The sequence below is a fragment of the Mesocricetus auratus genome, unplaced genomic scaffold, assembly GCF_017639785.1.
Source record: "Mesocricetus auratus isolate SY011 unplaced genomic scaffold, BCM_Maur_2.0 Super-Scaffold_100003, whole genome shotgun sequence".
NCBI classification, from domain to species: Eukaryota; Metazoa; Chordata; class Mammalia; order Rodentia; family Cricetidae; genus Mesocricetus; species Mesocricetus auratus.
Genome location: NW_024429188.1, coordinates 102,788,786 through 102,801,691, shown reverse-complemented (window position 1 = coordinate 102,801,691; position 12,906 = coordinate 102,788,786). Strand labels below are relative to the sequence as shown.

Below are 12,906 nucleotides of genomic sequence, written 5' to 3'. Positions count from 1 at the left end.
GGAAATCTAATAAGGGGCATTGTAAATGCTTTAATACCACTAAAAGCATGAAACATTTAATGTCACCAATGAAAACATGTTGTAAATGGAATCCTGAATTATCACAGTTAGATTCATTCACATGTGTACTATGTTATACTTAGTCCAGGAAAAAAAAATTCTAACCCAACCAGTTAGGTCGGCAACTGCATCCAAAAAAACCTAAGCAACCAAACTAGCTTTCAGTACAGCCAAGAATAGGATGCTTTCATATTTTGCCCCAGGGCCAAGGGTTATCGAGTCATCAACTCTGAACTGTAAGATAACCTTTCATGTATAAATGAAGCCTTTATGATGGTGTTCATTTTAAACAGGACTCTGAGAGAAAGGATCCTCCTTCAAAAACAATTTCCAGGGCCTGAACATCAGAAACTACCTTCAGAAAAAGACAAAGAGATACTGCTCACGGAAATGCAGTGCAAGCCATATATGTAACTTTATATTTCCAAGCAACCACAATTTAAAAATTGTAAATGCTACGAATGGTGGTATGTGCCTGTACTCAGCCTCTAAAGAGGTAGTTAGCAGCAGGAAAATCACTTGATCCTGGAGGTTCGAGGCCAGCCTGGGCAACATGGTAAGACCACATACAGAGAGACAACACACTAAAACAGAAAAAATAAGTGGACTATTATGCAATTTATTTAACAGAATGGAACATTGTTCAGCACACTTATCAACCATCCACTTTTGAAAGGCTCAACAATTACACATGGCTTGTGGATGGGCCACTGGCCTGGGTCAGTGGGAAAAGTGCTTGCCCCCCGCCTGACGACCTCACATTGGAAGGAGAGAACTGAAGCCCTGTGACCTCCACACATGCACCAGAGTGGCACATGCAGACAGATGAGCACAAGGCAAACACAGTGCATAAGTAACTGAAAAGTATGAACAGCTGGCATATTTGAAAAGGACATGCCAACCGCCTCTGCCATCTCCCTCAGTCTTTTCTACGTCCTCTCCCCGCACTGGACAGGCCAAACCCTGACAGGGAGTTCTGAGGAAGAAAGGGGGAGTGGCGACGATGTGTTTTTAACAAATCGAGGTGGAACCCAAACCCATTTACCTACAGAAATGAGAATAAACACAATAGTTCTATGGCCCAGTGACCTCTGAGGGTTAAAAAGGCTTTCCCGGGAGGAAGCTCTGGAAAGTCAATCACCACTTGCAACCGTGTATTCAAGAGCTGAGTATACCAGGCTTGCAACATCTCCATGCGCTTGGACTAGATCTCACATGCACACGCTCTCTGAGGGAACAGGAGGCGCTTGTTTAACAATCTAAATTAAAGGAGTTAAGTTTTCTTTCTTCAGATCCCTCCCCCACCCACATAGAGGCCCCTTCGATCTGGCACTTCCCTAGAAAGCACATCTCTCCCCAAGGCATAGAACAGCTGCCTTGTTTGGTCACTGAAACTAAGAAGCCTGTGTTCTCAGCACTTCATATTCTCTTCCAGAAGCAAAGGCAAACTGAAAAGGAAAATATTTGCTTTCTTCCTACCTGCACCTGGCCCTCTCCATCCCCAGTCCCAGTGCCAAGAGCAAATACTTTCAAGTAGCCAGCACTAATTAAAAAGCAGGCAATTTCAACTAAGCCTTCCGTGTCACCCACCAGCTTTCCACTTCCTCTCCACCCCGGCCCACGTCAACAAACGCTGTGAACTAAGAAGCAGACACAGACAGCAAACCTTGCCCCATTTCTCCTCAACTCCACCTCAGACACCTTCTTCTCAGAAGAAATAGACAAACTGCGGCTTGTCAGTTTCAAAACTCTCACGCTTTCGGTGCGAACTAGGCACGATTCTAAGCAGACAGCAGGGTCCTCTGTCTTATCTCCTTCACCTCCAATCCTTTGGTTGAGTCCACTACTCTATGATTGCTGCTCTCCCCTTGAGCTGGGTGTTTCTTGGTATTACCCTAGGTCTCTATAACAAAGCCTGCTGCACAGAGGTTGTTCAATAAATATAAATGCATGCCTAGGCTGCAGAGAGAGGGAGGCACAGGCAGACCACCCTGGGGCAGCACCATTTTGATCATATCCTAACAGTGATAAAAGTTACATTTCCCTGCAAGAAAGAAAGACTGCAGAAGGTGAAGAAAAATTAGAATTGTTAGTGGTTCTTACTATCTGGAGAGAAGTCTTGCAAATGGGGGTGAGGGTAGGGGTGGGGGGAAGCTTTTGTCCGTACACATTGCCAGAAATATTTTCCCTGCTGCGTACCCACTAAGATCTAGGCCCGCTCTTGTACTAGAGGTACAAATATCCCTATGTTCAAATACATGCCTTTAAAATGCTTGTGTTAGGGAGGAAAAGATGAACACTAACGTATTTAACATGCTAGGAGCTGTGCCTGTATCTCAGCAGTAAAATGCTCGCGAAGCATGCATGAAGCCTTGGGTTTTACCCCCAAAACAACAAGAACACACACACACACACACACACACACACACACACACACACACACACACACTAATAAGTGCTAAATGCGGAAGGGAGGCTATGGAGAAAAGTATCAAGGAAATCACAAGGGGATTTATTGGAGCGGAAGTGGGAAAGGCAGATCACTTCAGAGAAGGTACAATGAAGGCTGGGAGTTGACTGGGTGTGGCAGCACACATGCCTTCAGTTCCAGCACTCAGGAGGCTGAGGCAGGAGGACTGCTCCAAATTCAAAATAAAGTCTGGGCTACCTAGTGATACCCTGGATCAAACAAAACAAAATGACTTGAAATACACCCAAGTTACAGAGGACATATACAGTGGCACAGAAGTAAGAACTACATTGAGTTTGGAGATGAGGGCTTCATCTCCTGATGACTGGAGCCTGGGTTCATGTGAAAAGAAGAAAATGGAAAAACACTGTTGGAAAAGCAACACGGGTCCAGATCAAGGCTATTACTTGTGTCTATGCCAATGTGTACAGATTTTATTCTGACATCTAATGAATCCTGAAGGTGTTTTAATTTTTTTCTCATATTTCATTCATGTTTTTGGAGACAATATCTCACTCTTTGAATTCCAGGCTAGCGTGGAATTCACTAAGCAGCTCAGGACATCTGAGAACTCATGTCAATTCTCCTGCCTCAGCCTTCCCAGTGCTGGAATCATATGATGCCACCATTCTGGGCTTGGTTTGTTTTTTTAGACAAAGTGCCAATATGCAGGCCAGGCTGTGATTACAAGCATGCCCAGTGCCTGAAGGAATTTTCCTAGGATGATTATTTCATTTCATGAAAAAACCAACAAACTTAGTAACCAAGGAGAAGAGTGACTGAAGGGCAAGACTAGCTACCAACTGAATGTCAGCTACATCAGCAGCCCAGGTAAGAAGTGACAAATGTTGATACTTAATGAAAGGATATACAAGAGATGCTAGGGATACAAGGTACATAGACGGATTTCTACAAATTCACCAGTCTTCTCCTAGTATTTTCTATAGATCCCTAATCTGAACACTACTTACAAAATTACCTTTGCCAGAGATGATGCAGTATGCTACAGTAAAGGCTCTCTCTCTCTCTCTGTCTCACAATAGCTATTATCAAACGCTTCAGATATAGTGAGGAAAGAAAACCAAAATCAAGCTAGGCATGGTGGTACATTCCGTTAATCTCAGCACTTGGGAGGCAAAGGCAGGCTGATCTCTGTGAGTTTAATGCCAGCCTGGTCTACATAAGACAATCAGGGCAACATAAAGAGACCTTGCCTCGGGCTGGAGAGATGGCTCAGCGGTTAAGAGCACTGGCTGTTCTTCCAGAGGTCTTGAGTTCAATTCCCAGCAACCACATGGTGGCTCACAACCATCTGTAATGAGAGCTGGTCCCCTCTTCTGGCCTGCAGGCCAGAATACTGTATACATAATAAATAAATAAATCTTAAAAAAAAAGAGACCTTGCCTCAGGGGAGGGGCAAAAAAACTAATGGGGAAAACAATTCATCATCAAAGTGAATGTGCTGCTTTTTAAATTTTATTTATGTATTCTTATTTTATCTACATTGGAGTTTTCCCTGTGTGTAAGTCTAAGTGAGGGTGTCAGATCTTGGGAGTTACAGACAGTTGTGAGCTGCCATGTGGTTGCTGGGAATTGCCTTCCTTGCATTGCCTAAGATGACTCTTAGAAGTTATGTTGCTATTTCACCCCAAAACATTTCCATGGCGTCTTAGCCAAAATAGAGGACTCCCTTAAAAGATGCTCCTTAATCCGGGCAGTGGTGGTGAATGTCTTTAATCCCAGCACTTGGGAGGCAGAGGCAGGAGGATCTCTGTGAGTTCGAGGCCAGCCTGGTCTACAGAGTTCCAGGAAAGCCAGGACTGTTACACAGAGAAACCCTGTACTGACTACACACACACACATACACACACACACACACACACACACACACACACACACACACACAAAGAGTTGCTCCTCCAATGCCCTAGTTAAAATTTTAATAAATGTCTGTTACATGTATCATTTTTTTAAAGTTTAGATTTACTTCCTCAGTCTGTAGGCTGGGATTCTTCCTCTTTCTGGCTCATATTGACAAAGGCATGCAGATACCAATAGGTAAAAGGAGTTCCACAATGTGAAACAGCAACGGCTAAGAGAACCACTCACTTTTTCAAATGACCACTTTAGGGTGTTTCTTTGAAACACTATCTCTTCTTATTTATAACACACTTCTGACCACTGTCTATACACGTTTCAACTATTTCTAGAAAGGTGATTCTGTGCTATGGTAAAAATAATCTCCTTTAAATAAAAATAATTTTAATAAAGTGGCTTCAAGTATGAAATCATTTTTGAGTACTTTTACTAGGAGAGAGCTCAGGCTCATGACTTACTTTCTTCTGACAAGCCTGCCTCTCCCAGTCACAGAATAAAAGGAAATTATGATTCATAACAAAACAAAACATACAAGACAGCAGAATCTCAGCCAAGACCATTAAGAACTATGCCACAAACCCCTCACAGAACGTTTTTTTAAAGCCCTATACTATATTCATCTTCTAAGGATACACTGGAAATTATAAAATACTAAACGGGTATTCTAACTATGTACACTGAAAATACACTATATATGTGTATATATAGAGTGTGAATACTTATGAAACATGTTTACAAAGCAACACTAACACAGAAATAACACAATGTTTGTGGTCCCTAAGTCAAGGTTAATTCCAACCAAACACAGGGTGCTGCAAGACACAGGTATGACTGATTTTAAAAGAGTAGACAGCTATATGCCAAGAGATATACAGTGCAAAGCTACTAAGTCTTTGGGGAAATACTGTATTTACATACTAAACAACATACATTAGTGAAAAATTTCTGTTGCAGTAACTTCTCCCAAGAGTTATTGTCAAAGCTTGTAAGTGGATATACTGGGAAGAGTTGCATGCCTGTTAAAAAGAAATCTCCTAAGCAAATGCACAACTCATGCCTATTACAGTTACAACAGAAGAGGACCTACTGGCAGAATGCAATTCATTTGGAAACATTTGGGGCTGGATATAATCCAGATCTGAAAAGTTACACTGTTTCTGCAGCCTTAGATAAAGTGAAAAATAACACTTACTTTATTTATTCTACAGAACAATTTGCTACCAATAAAATGATGCCAAACCATCACTTTGCTAGAAGGACCTCTGGCCCCTAGCGAACAGTGAAGTTTCAAGTAGGAACTAAGATGTCTGCTGACAAGCAAAGATGGACCTGTTTGATAGCGTGTGTGAGAGCAAACAGATCTAGAGGGTTCCCGGCCACTAACAAGTGAAAATGTTATCCTGAACTTTGTGAAAAATATCATCAGATGCTCTTAAATTTCCAGATTTCTAAGCAAGCTACAACCCTAAAAAGCAGAAAAGTGAAATTATTACAGAGAGAGGGTTGGGTTAGCAGAAGGTGCTGACCAAAAGAGAAATTCAGGAAACTCTTCCCTACATACGGTCGATCAATAGCAATGTGGGTAAAGGGCAAGAATGTTGTGAGATTCTTAACTTTCCCTTTTACCTGGATAAGATGAAGAATCTGAAAAGGCTTGGGAAGGCATAAAGACTAAGATGAAGTGGCTAATAACTAAACATTCTACACAAAGTATCTCCTCACATTTGATCTACAGGGGAAAGAAATCAAAGGTAGAGTGTGTCTTGTTTAAGGGGGAAAGTGTAAAGTGGTAGGATAAAGAGCTAAAATGAAATTTCCACTAAAATGACACTCAACATTTTCTTCTGTTCCATACAAGTATTGAGAGCTTCGTAAACAAGTGGTTAAGATATGCAGTCACTAAAAAGTACGTGGCACGGGGTTGGGGATTTAGCTCAGCGGTAGAGTGCTTGCTTGCCTAGCATTCGGAGGGCCTGAGTTAGGCTTAAAGATGCAATCATTGCTGCTACAGTGAAACAAAACATTTTATCCCCTCCGAAGGAATAGATTCTGTAAACTGTCATGTAACTCTTTCTTTCTTTTTTGAGAAACTGTCTCCCTATATAACCCTGGCTGGCCTAGAACTTCCTGGGTAGACAAGACTGGCCTCAAACTCAGAGATACTGGTCTCTCTCTGCCTTCTAATGCTGGGATTAAAGGTATGCAATACCACAACAGGCTGTCATGTAATTCCTATAAACTCAAAAACTATTTTAGGAACTGTCCTCAGTCCTCACAAAACACTCAGTAAGTTGTACCTTTAAAGAAAAATATAGGTACACTGTTTTGTAGTTTAGTCCCCCCCACTGCTTCAAATTACAGACTATATCTTCAAACAGCCATACTACAAATGGCAGGCTCTTACTGTTATTAGTAGTCAAAGGATGTAAACATTTGGACTCTGGATTTTTTTTTCCGAGACAGGGTTTCTCTGTATTGTTTTGGAGCCTGTCCTGGAACTTGCTCTGTAGACCAGGCTGGCCTGGAACTCACAGAGATCCGCCTGCCTCTGCCTCCCGAGTGCTGGGATTAAAGGCGTGCTCCACCAACGCCTGGCTAGGACTCTTATTTTATTTTCCTATGGTGAGGATAGAATGTTAGCAAGACTTCATATTTGTAAGTGCTCCATCACTGAGAGTTAGGTCTCCAGCCCTGTACTCAAATTATGTTAGCCCAGACTGCCCAGGAAAACTGTCATCCTCTAAAAACATATGGCATTTGCAAGATGTCTAGTAGCTCGTCTTGGGGGTGGGTAGATAAGTGAAAATTGAAAACAAAGAAATGAAACCAGAATAGTGTTAGGAAGAACCAACAAATTAAACTTTTAATCAAAGCTGAGACATACAAAATAAGTCTCTTCACCTCCATTAAGTATGAAAGAACACTCTATCTTTCATTAAAAACAACCCAGTAACCAAGGCTTGTCACACATCCAGACTGAACCTCCTGTTAATTTGCCTAGATGATTTAGACCCGGAGGGAGGTGGGAAGGAGGTGCGGAAGACCGGAAGACCCGAAGACCCGACACTCGCACTAGTAAAAGACATCGGGGATAATGGTAATAACCTTCTAAAATTTCAACATGCAAGCACGATCCCTATGCAGGATGATTTCACAGTTTGAGTTCCTCTTATCAAGCCACTGCAGGCAAACCAGTTCTTTATCTCTTCACCATGGGAACACAAAAAACTACCCCATAGAGGCTAAGGGTCAGACCCTGAGAATCAAATCATCGAAACTGTCTAGTGCATCTGCTGTGAGTCCAATCGTGCCCTCGGCAAATCCCTATGCAGCTATGAGCAAACCTAATTTCGGATGCAAATAGGTAGGCCAGCTCCCTGAAAACCTCTGGCCCCTGTTAAACCTGTTCCCTAAGAGGGTTCTGCGCAGGCACCCCCCTTCGCTCCCCCCGCACACTCGGTGGTTTCTTCGCAGGAATTTCCAATGAAACAGCAACAGTCGCTAAGGTAACTGAGAGCAGGGATCAACCTGGCTGAGCGGAGAGCAGAAAGGAGCATGCAGGGTCTGGGAGCTGGGAATAGCTTAGCCTAACCATTTCCAAACGGGTGGTGGCGCGGGAGGGGTGGGGCGGGGCGCGGGAGGGACGGGGCGGGGACGGGGACGGGGACGGGGCCCAGGGGCTCGAATGCAAAGGAGCAGCTCCGGGAGGCCCGCTCTAGCGCGGCCCTGCGCTGGGCAGGAAGAGGAGGGGAAGATGTGCTGGAGGAGGGAGCGGGAGGAGGGAGAGGAAGCCAGGGCAGGGCGGGCCGAGGGATGGGAGGAGGGTCCAGAGGAGGAGCCGGGGCGGCAGGAAAGCCCGCGCTGGGCTAGGAGCACGCTGGGGCGGAGTCCCAGGCGAAGGGGCCGCAGCCTCACCAAGGGCCTTGAGCCCTCCTCCTCCCCTCCCTCCTTTCCATCTCAGCAGCGCCCTCACCCTGCTCCGGCAGCCTCATACAAAAGCAAAATGTCCGCCATCTTCCGAGGCGACTGCGGCCGTCGCGCTACGAGCTGGCCCTCCGGTGCCTTCTCTACACGGGCTGCCCGATCTGGGCTCCCTCTCTGCGACTCCCGGCCGCCGCTGACCTCCCCGCTCCTCCCGGCCTTCGGCGCCCCGCACCCAAGCGGGTCCCGCAGGGCGACGCAGGATCGGCACGGGCGGAGGCAAAGGGGATCAGCAGCTCAGGCTGGGGGACGCGCTCGCTCTTCCCGCCCGCCGCTCCCCCGCCGGCCTGTTTACCTTGATGCAGTACGGAGGTTCATCGTAGGTGACCAGCATGTACCTGTCTCCGCGGCTGGCCGGATCTCGGGCTCGCAGCTGCGGGGCGAGGGATGACGGAGGGATCGCGTAGGGAACGAGGGGAAGCGACACAAACGTTACAGAAGCACCTCAGTCCAAACCCCCCATCCCGCAGGACCGACCCCCAGCTCTCCTCTCCCCTCCTTTTACCTTCAAGAATAACTCCACAGCGCCTTTGGCAATGTCCAAATAGGAGGTGCCCAGGTCAGTGCGCTGGTTCATGGAGGCGGACGTATCTATGAGGAACAGCAGGATGGGCATCTTCCACTACACCTTTGGTTCTGGTCCCCACTCTCCCGTCCCCTTTGCCCTCGCTGCCACGTATGGCTACCCAAATCCTGAACTCTTGCACAGCCAGGGAGCAAGAGGAAGAAGGGGGAGATGGAATGGGATAGATGGGACCGCTCCTGGCCTCCTCTTTCTGCAGCCCCAACTCCTCTCCCTCCAAGGGAACTTGAAAGTGTGTGTAGGTCTCGGGGCCGTCTCCCTTCCCCTCTTCTGCCACCACCACTGCCTGCCGCTGCTGCCGCTGCCAGGACTACTGCCTAAGCATCCGTCCACGCTCACTAGAGCGCTCGCCCCAGACAGAGAGCCCTCTCTGTTCACTGACACAACTTCTGTCTGCACACCTACCATCAGCACCATGTGACCAGAACCCACGCCATTGGCTGCCAATTATGTTTGATTTGCATATTCATTAGATGACAGGCAAAGGGGAGGGACTTGGGTCAAGCCTAAGAGTTGAAGTTTGAACCCATGCTGGAGGTAAGGGGCGGGAGAGTAAAGGACCCTCTTGAAGCTCAGATTCTCCTTTAAAGGATTCGGAAGCTGTTAGGGTAATTTGTTTGGTCATTTGGATGGATTTTCGTTTGTGCTTCAAAGATAGTAATTCGAAAGGAAGAGAGAATTGAGCAACAGTTGTACAGAAACAGATGTTTAGGCAGGCTGCACAGAAAACATTGTGCTAACTTCAATTAATCAATCAATCCCACCAATGGCTAAGACCAAAACATTTCAGTAGCAGCAAACTTCTTTCCTGGTCAGAATTGCTTGAATTCCTCTAGATTAGTCCCTCTTCCTGATCAGTGTTCATCTGTCTGCTCAGTTGTGTTTGGCTATGGCTGAAACAGTTCCCCTACGATGTCTTTTTGTAAAGACAGGCTTTCTCAAGCTTTGAAACATTAGCCAGCCTGTAATACTCTAACCACTTTGTGACATTGTTTTTATTTTATTTTTTGTGGAGGGGTTTAGACAGGGTTTCTCTGTGTAGCTTTGGAGGCTGTACTGGAACTAGCTCTTGCAGACCAGACTAGTCTCGAACTCACAAAGATCTGCCTGCCTCTACCTCCCAAGTTCTGGGATTAAAGGCATGAGCCACCAATGCCTGGCTGACATTTTTTTTTTTTTTTGGTTTTTCGAGACAGGGTTTCTCTGTGGCTTTTGAGACTATCCTGGAACTCGTTCTTGTAGACCAGGGTGGCCTCAAACTAACAGAGATCCACCTGCCTCTGCCTCCCGAGTGCTGGGATTAAAGGCATGCGCCACCACCGCCCGGCGAGCTATAAAAGCTTTTATAAACATTAATTCATATTATCTTCTTAACACTCATATGAAGTGCTATTATTATCAGCATCGTATAGTTGGGAGCTCAACTTGAAAAGAATCAGCTTGGTAAAGCTCAGGAAAGCTGTTGGCAGAATTCATCTCATTGTGACTGTATGTATAGAGGTTGAAGGCCACCCACAGATCTGCCTGCTGCTAATGTTCCCTGCCACACAGCTCTCTCCATCACCTGTTCACAACGCAGCTGCTGCTTCTTTGGGGCCAGCAGGGAAAGCTCCCTCTCCAATCTGCTGACTTAGAACCTTATATAATGTAACATAATCATGACAATGACATCTATTACCATTACCAGTGACTAGAAGCAAGTCACAGGTCCCACCCATACTTAAGGGAAAAAGATTATGTAGCACGGGTGCATATCCTAGGGCCCATCTGAGAATTCTACCCAACTCTAGGGAAAGAGGGAGCATGACCTAGAAAACAGTTTTGCCTAACTTATAATTTTCTTTAAAATTCGATTTATAAATAATAATAATAAGCTGGGCGTTGGTGGCGCACACCTTTAATCCCAGCTCTCGGGAGGCAAAGGTAGGCGGATCTCTGTGAGTGAGTTCCAGGATAGCCTCCAAAACAATACAGTGAAACCCTGTCTCAAAAAACCAAATAAATAAATACACACACATACATACATACATACATACATAATGATAGTAAATAAGCCACTCTCATCTAACCAAATAAATGCATTGTGTTGACTTATCATATTTTGTTTGAATAAATTACAGTACTATTCATGAGAAATACATTTCATTGTGACATTATTTATTCCTTAGTATACAGGACTATTGAGGCATAATGTACACCATTTCGCAAACAGTATCTTTTTGTGGGGGGGGGGGTTCAGACAGGGTTTCTCTGTGTAGCTTTGGAGCCTTTCCTGGAACTAGCTTTTGTATATCAGGCTGGTTTCAAACTCACAGACATCCACCTGCCTATGCCTCTCAAGCCCTGGGATTAAAGGTGTGTGCCACCAATGCCCATTTTTTTTAACAAGAGCTATTCCTCAAGTCTTTTCTGACTGTGACGTAGCATCATGTTGATCAATTCTGCTCAATCCACCTAGGACTTGACAGGTTTATTTACTGCCATCTCTTTCTCCAACAAAAACTGACACTTGGGAATTCCAATTCTTTGAAAATAAAAAAATGATTTTAACAAGGTTCTCAAGGTATAGCATTCTCAATACAAAATTCTCTGTGCTCTATTTTGTAACTCCAGCTACTGGGGTTCGAATGGCTGCACTCATATGAATAAACCCACATGCAGAAATACACACATACAAAGATTTCAAAATAAAAAAGAAATCTTAAAAGATCTCTTATACTATTCTTCCAGTTTTACTTATGCCTTACTTTTATAATCAACAAAGAAAGAATGTCTCTTTAAAATATTACACAATTAGTCTTACAAAGAAGCCCCCGAAGGTGAACACTGCAGGAAGTTTTCAAAAGTGACTTTCCAGCGTTAGCAAAGCACAAATAGCTTCAGTCACACAATTCTCCAGCAGCTGAGGACATGCAGGTCCTGCAGGGTACAGAGTCTCCCTGGCAAGCAAACTCTTTATAATGTGTTGGTTTTCCTTCAAACAACACATGGTATTTATTCTGTTTGGCATAAGCTCAAATGTAACTGCAGTGATATAAACCTAAAAATCTGAAAAATGTCCACATGTCATTATGAAATGCAGAAGTGGGAATATACGAAAAGTAGCAACTTAGTGGACTTATATACTTAGTCAGATTAAGCGAAAACCCCAACTGGCTTTCTCAGTATGAGCTCTATTATGGCATACGTGTAGATCTCTATACCACACATCAATACTATGACCCAAGAGGTCTTTCTGCATTTTTGTCTGCTACAGACCATCCACTCCTGCGATGCAGTTTAAGTGCCTTGGGTCAACTTGTCCCTCCTACTAGAGTGTAAACTTTTTTAGAACATGCAAAGCCTATGAGTAATGCCTGGTACAAAGTACTTGCTCAAAAAATGCTTGTTAAAAGACATTATCAAAATCATCATGGTATGCATTATGTTGCATACCCTTTCCTAGAGCTGTCCAGTCCTGTATCATTGTCCCCTCCCCACCTGAGAAAAGTGTCCTTTTGGATCTAGGACCTTTTGGATTTGGGCCCCAGAAGGCCTCTACACACAGAACCCTTCAATTATAACCTTGGCAGCTTGCCTCATGTCCTTTGAACTTGTGAGCTCTTGAAAACCATTTCCTCTTTCCTCATATCTCCATTCACTATCGGCTTTTTATTCACTAATAGGCCCTAAATTATTCTACTTCCTCCCCATCATACTTCCTCATTCCAGATCTTCCTAGTTCATGTCTGGTGCTGCCAGATGCTTCTGAGGAAGGAGTTCCTAACTTACTATTGCTCGTTCCCTTCCCCAAATGCTAGCAGGCCTTATGCCACACTTATATTTTATGTGCTTGGCCACAGTGTGCTTGCTGCCACGTAGAAGTGACTGCTTTGTTCCAGGATACCTGTTTCACTTCTCACTTTCCAAAGATTCCATCCTCTTGCCATTAAGC

The 12,906-nt window shown here is 44.6% G+C and overlaps 1 protein-coding gene across 1 annotated transcript in view; it reads right to left on the bottom strand.

The window, feature by feature from the left end:
- Positions 1–9,355, bottom strand: part of LOC101832146 (integrator complex subunit 6-like) — a 73,407-nt gene extending 64,052 nt beyond the window's left edge. Inside the window, exons 1-2 of the mRNA XM_040744640.1 lie at positions 8,895–9,355; positions 8,685–8,762 (exon numbers count right to left, since the gene is read on the bottom strand). Coding sequence (XP_040600574.1) covers positions 8,685–8,762; positions 8,895–9,005 — 189 coding nt within the window. The 5' untranslated portion in view covers positions 9,006–9,355. The remainder of the gene's footprint in view (positions 1–8,684; positions 8,763–8,894) is intronic.
- Positions 9,356–12,906: the final 3,551 nt, after the last annotated feature.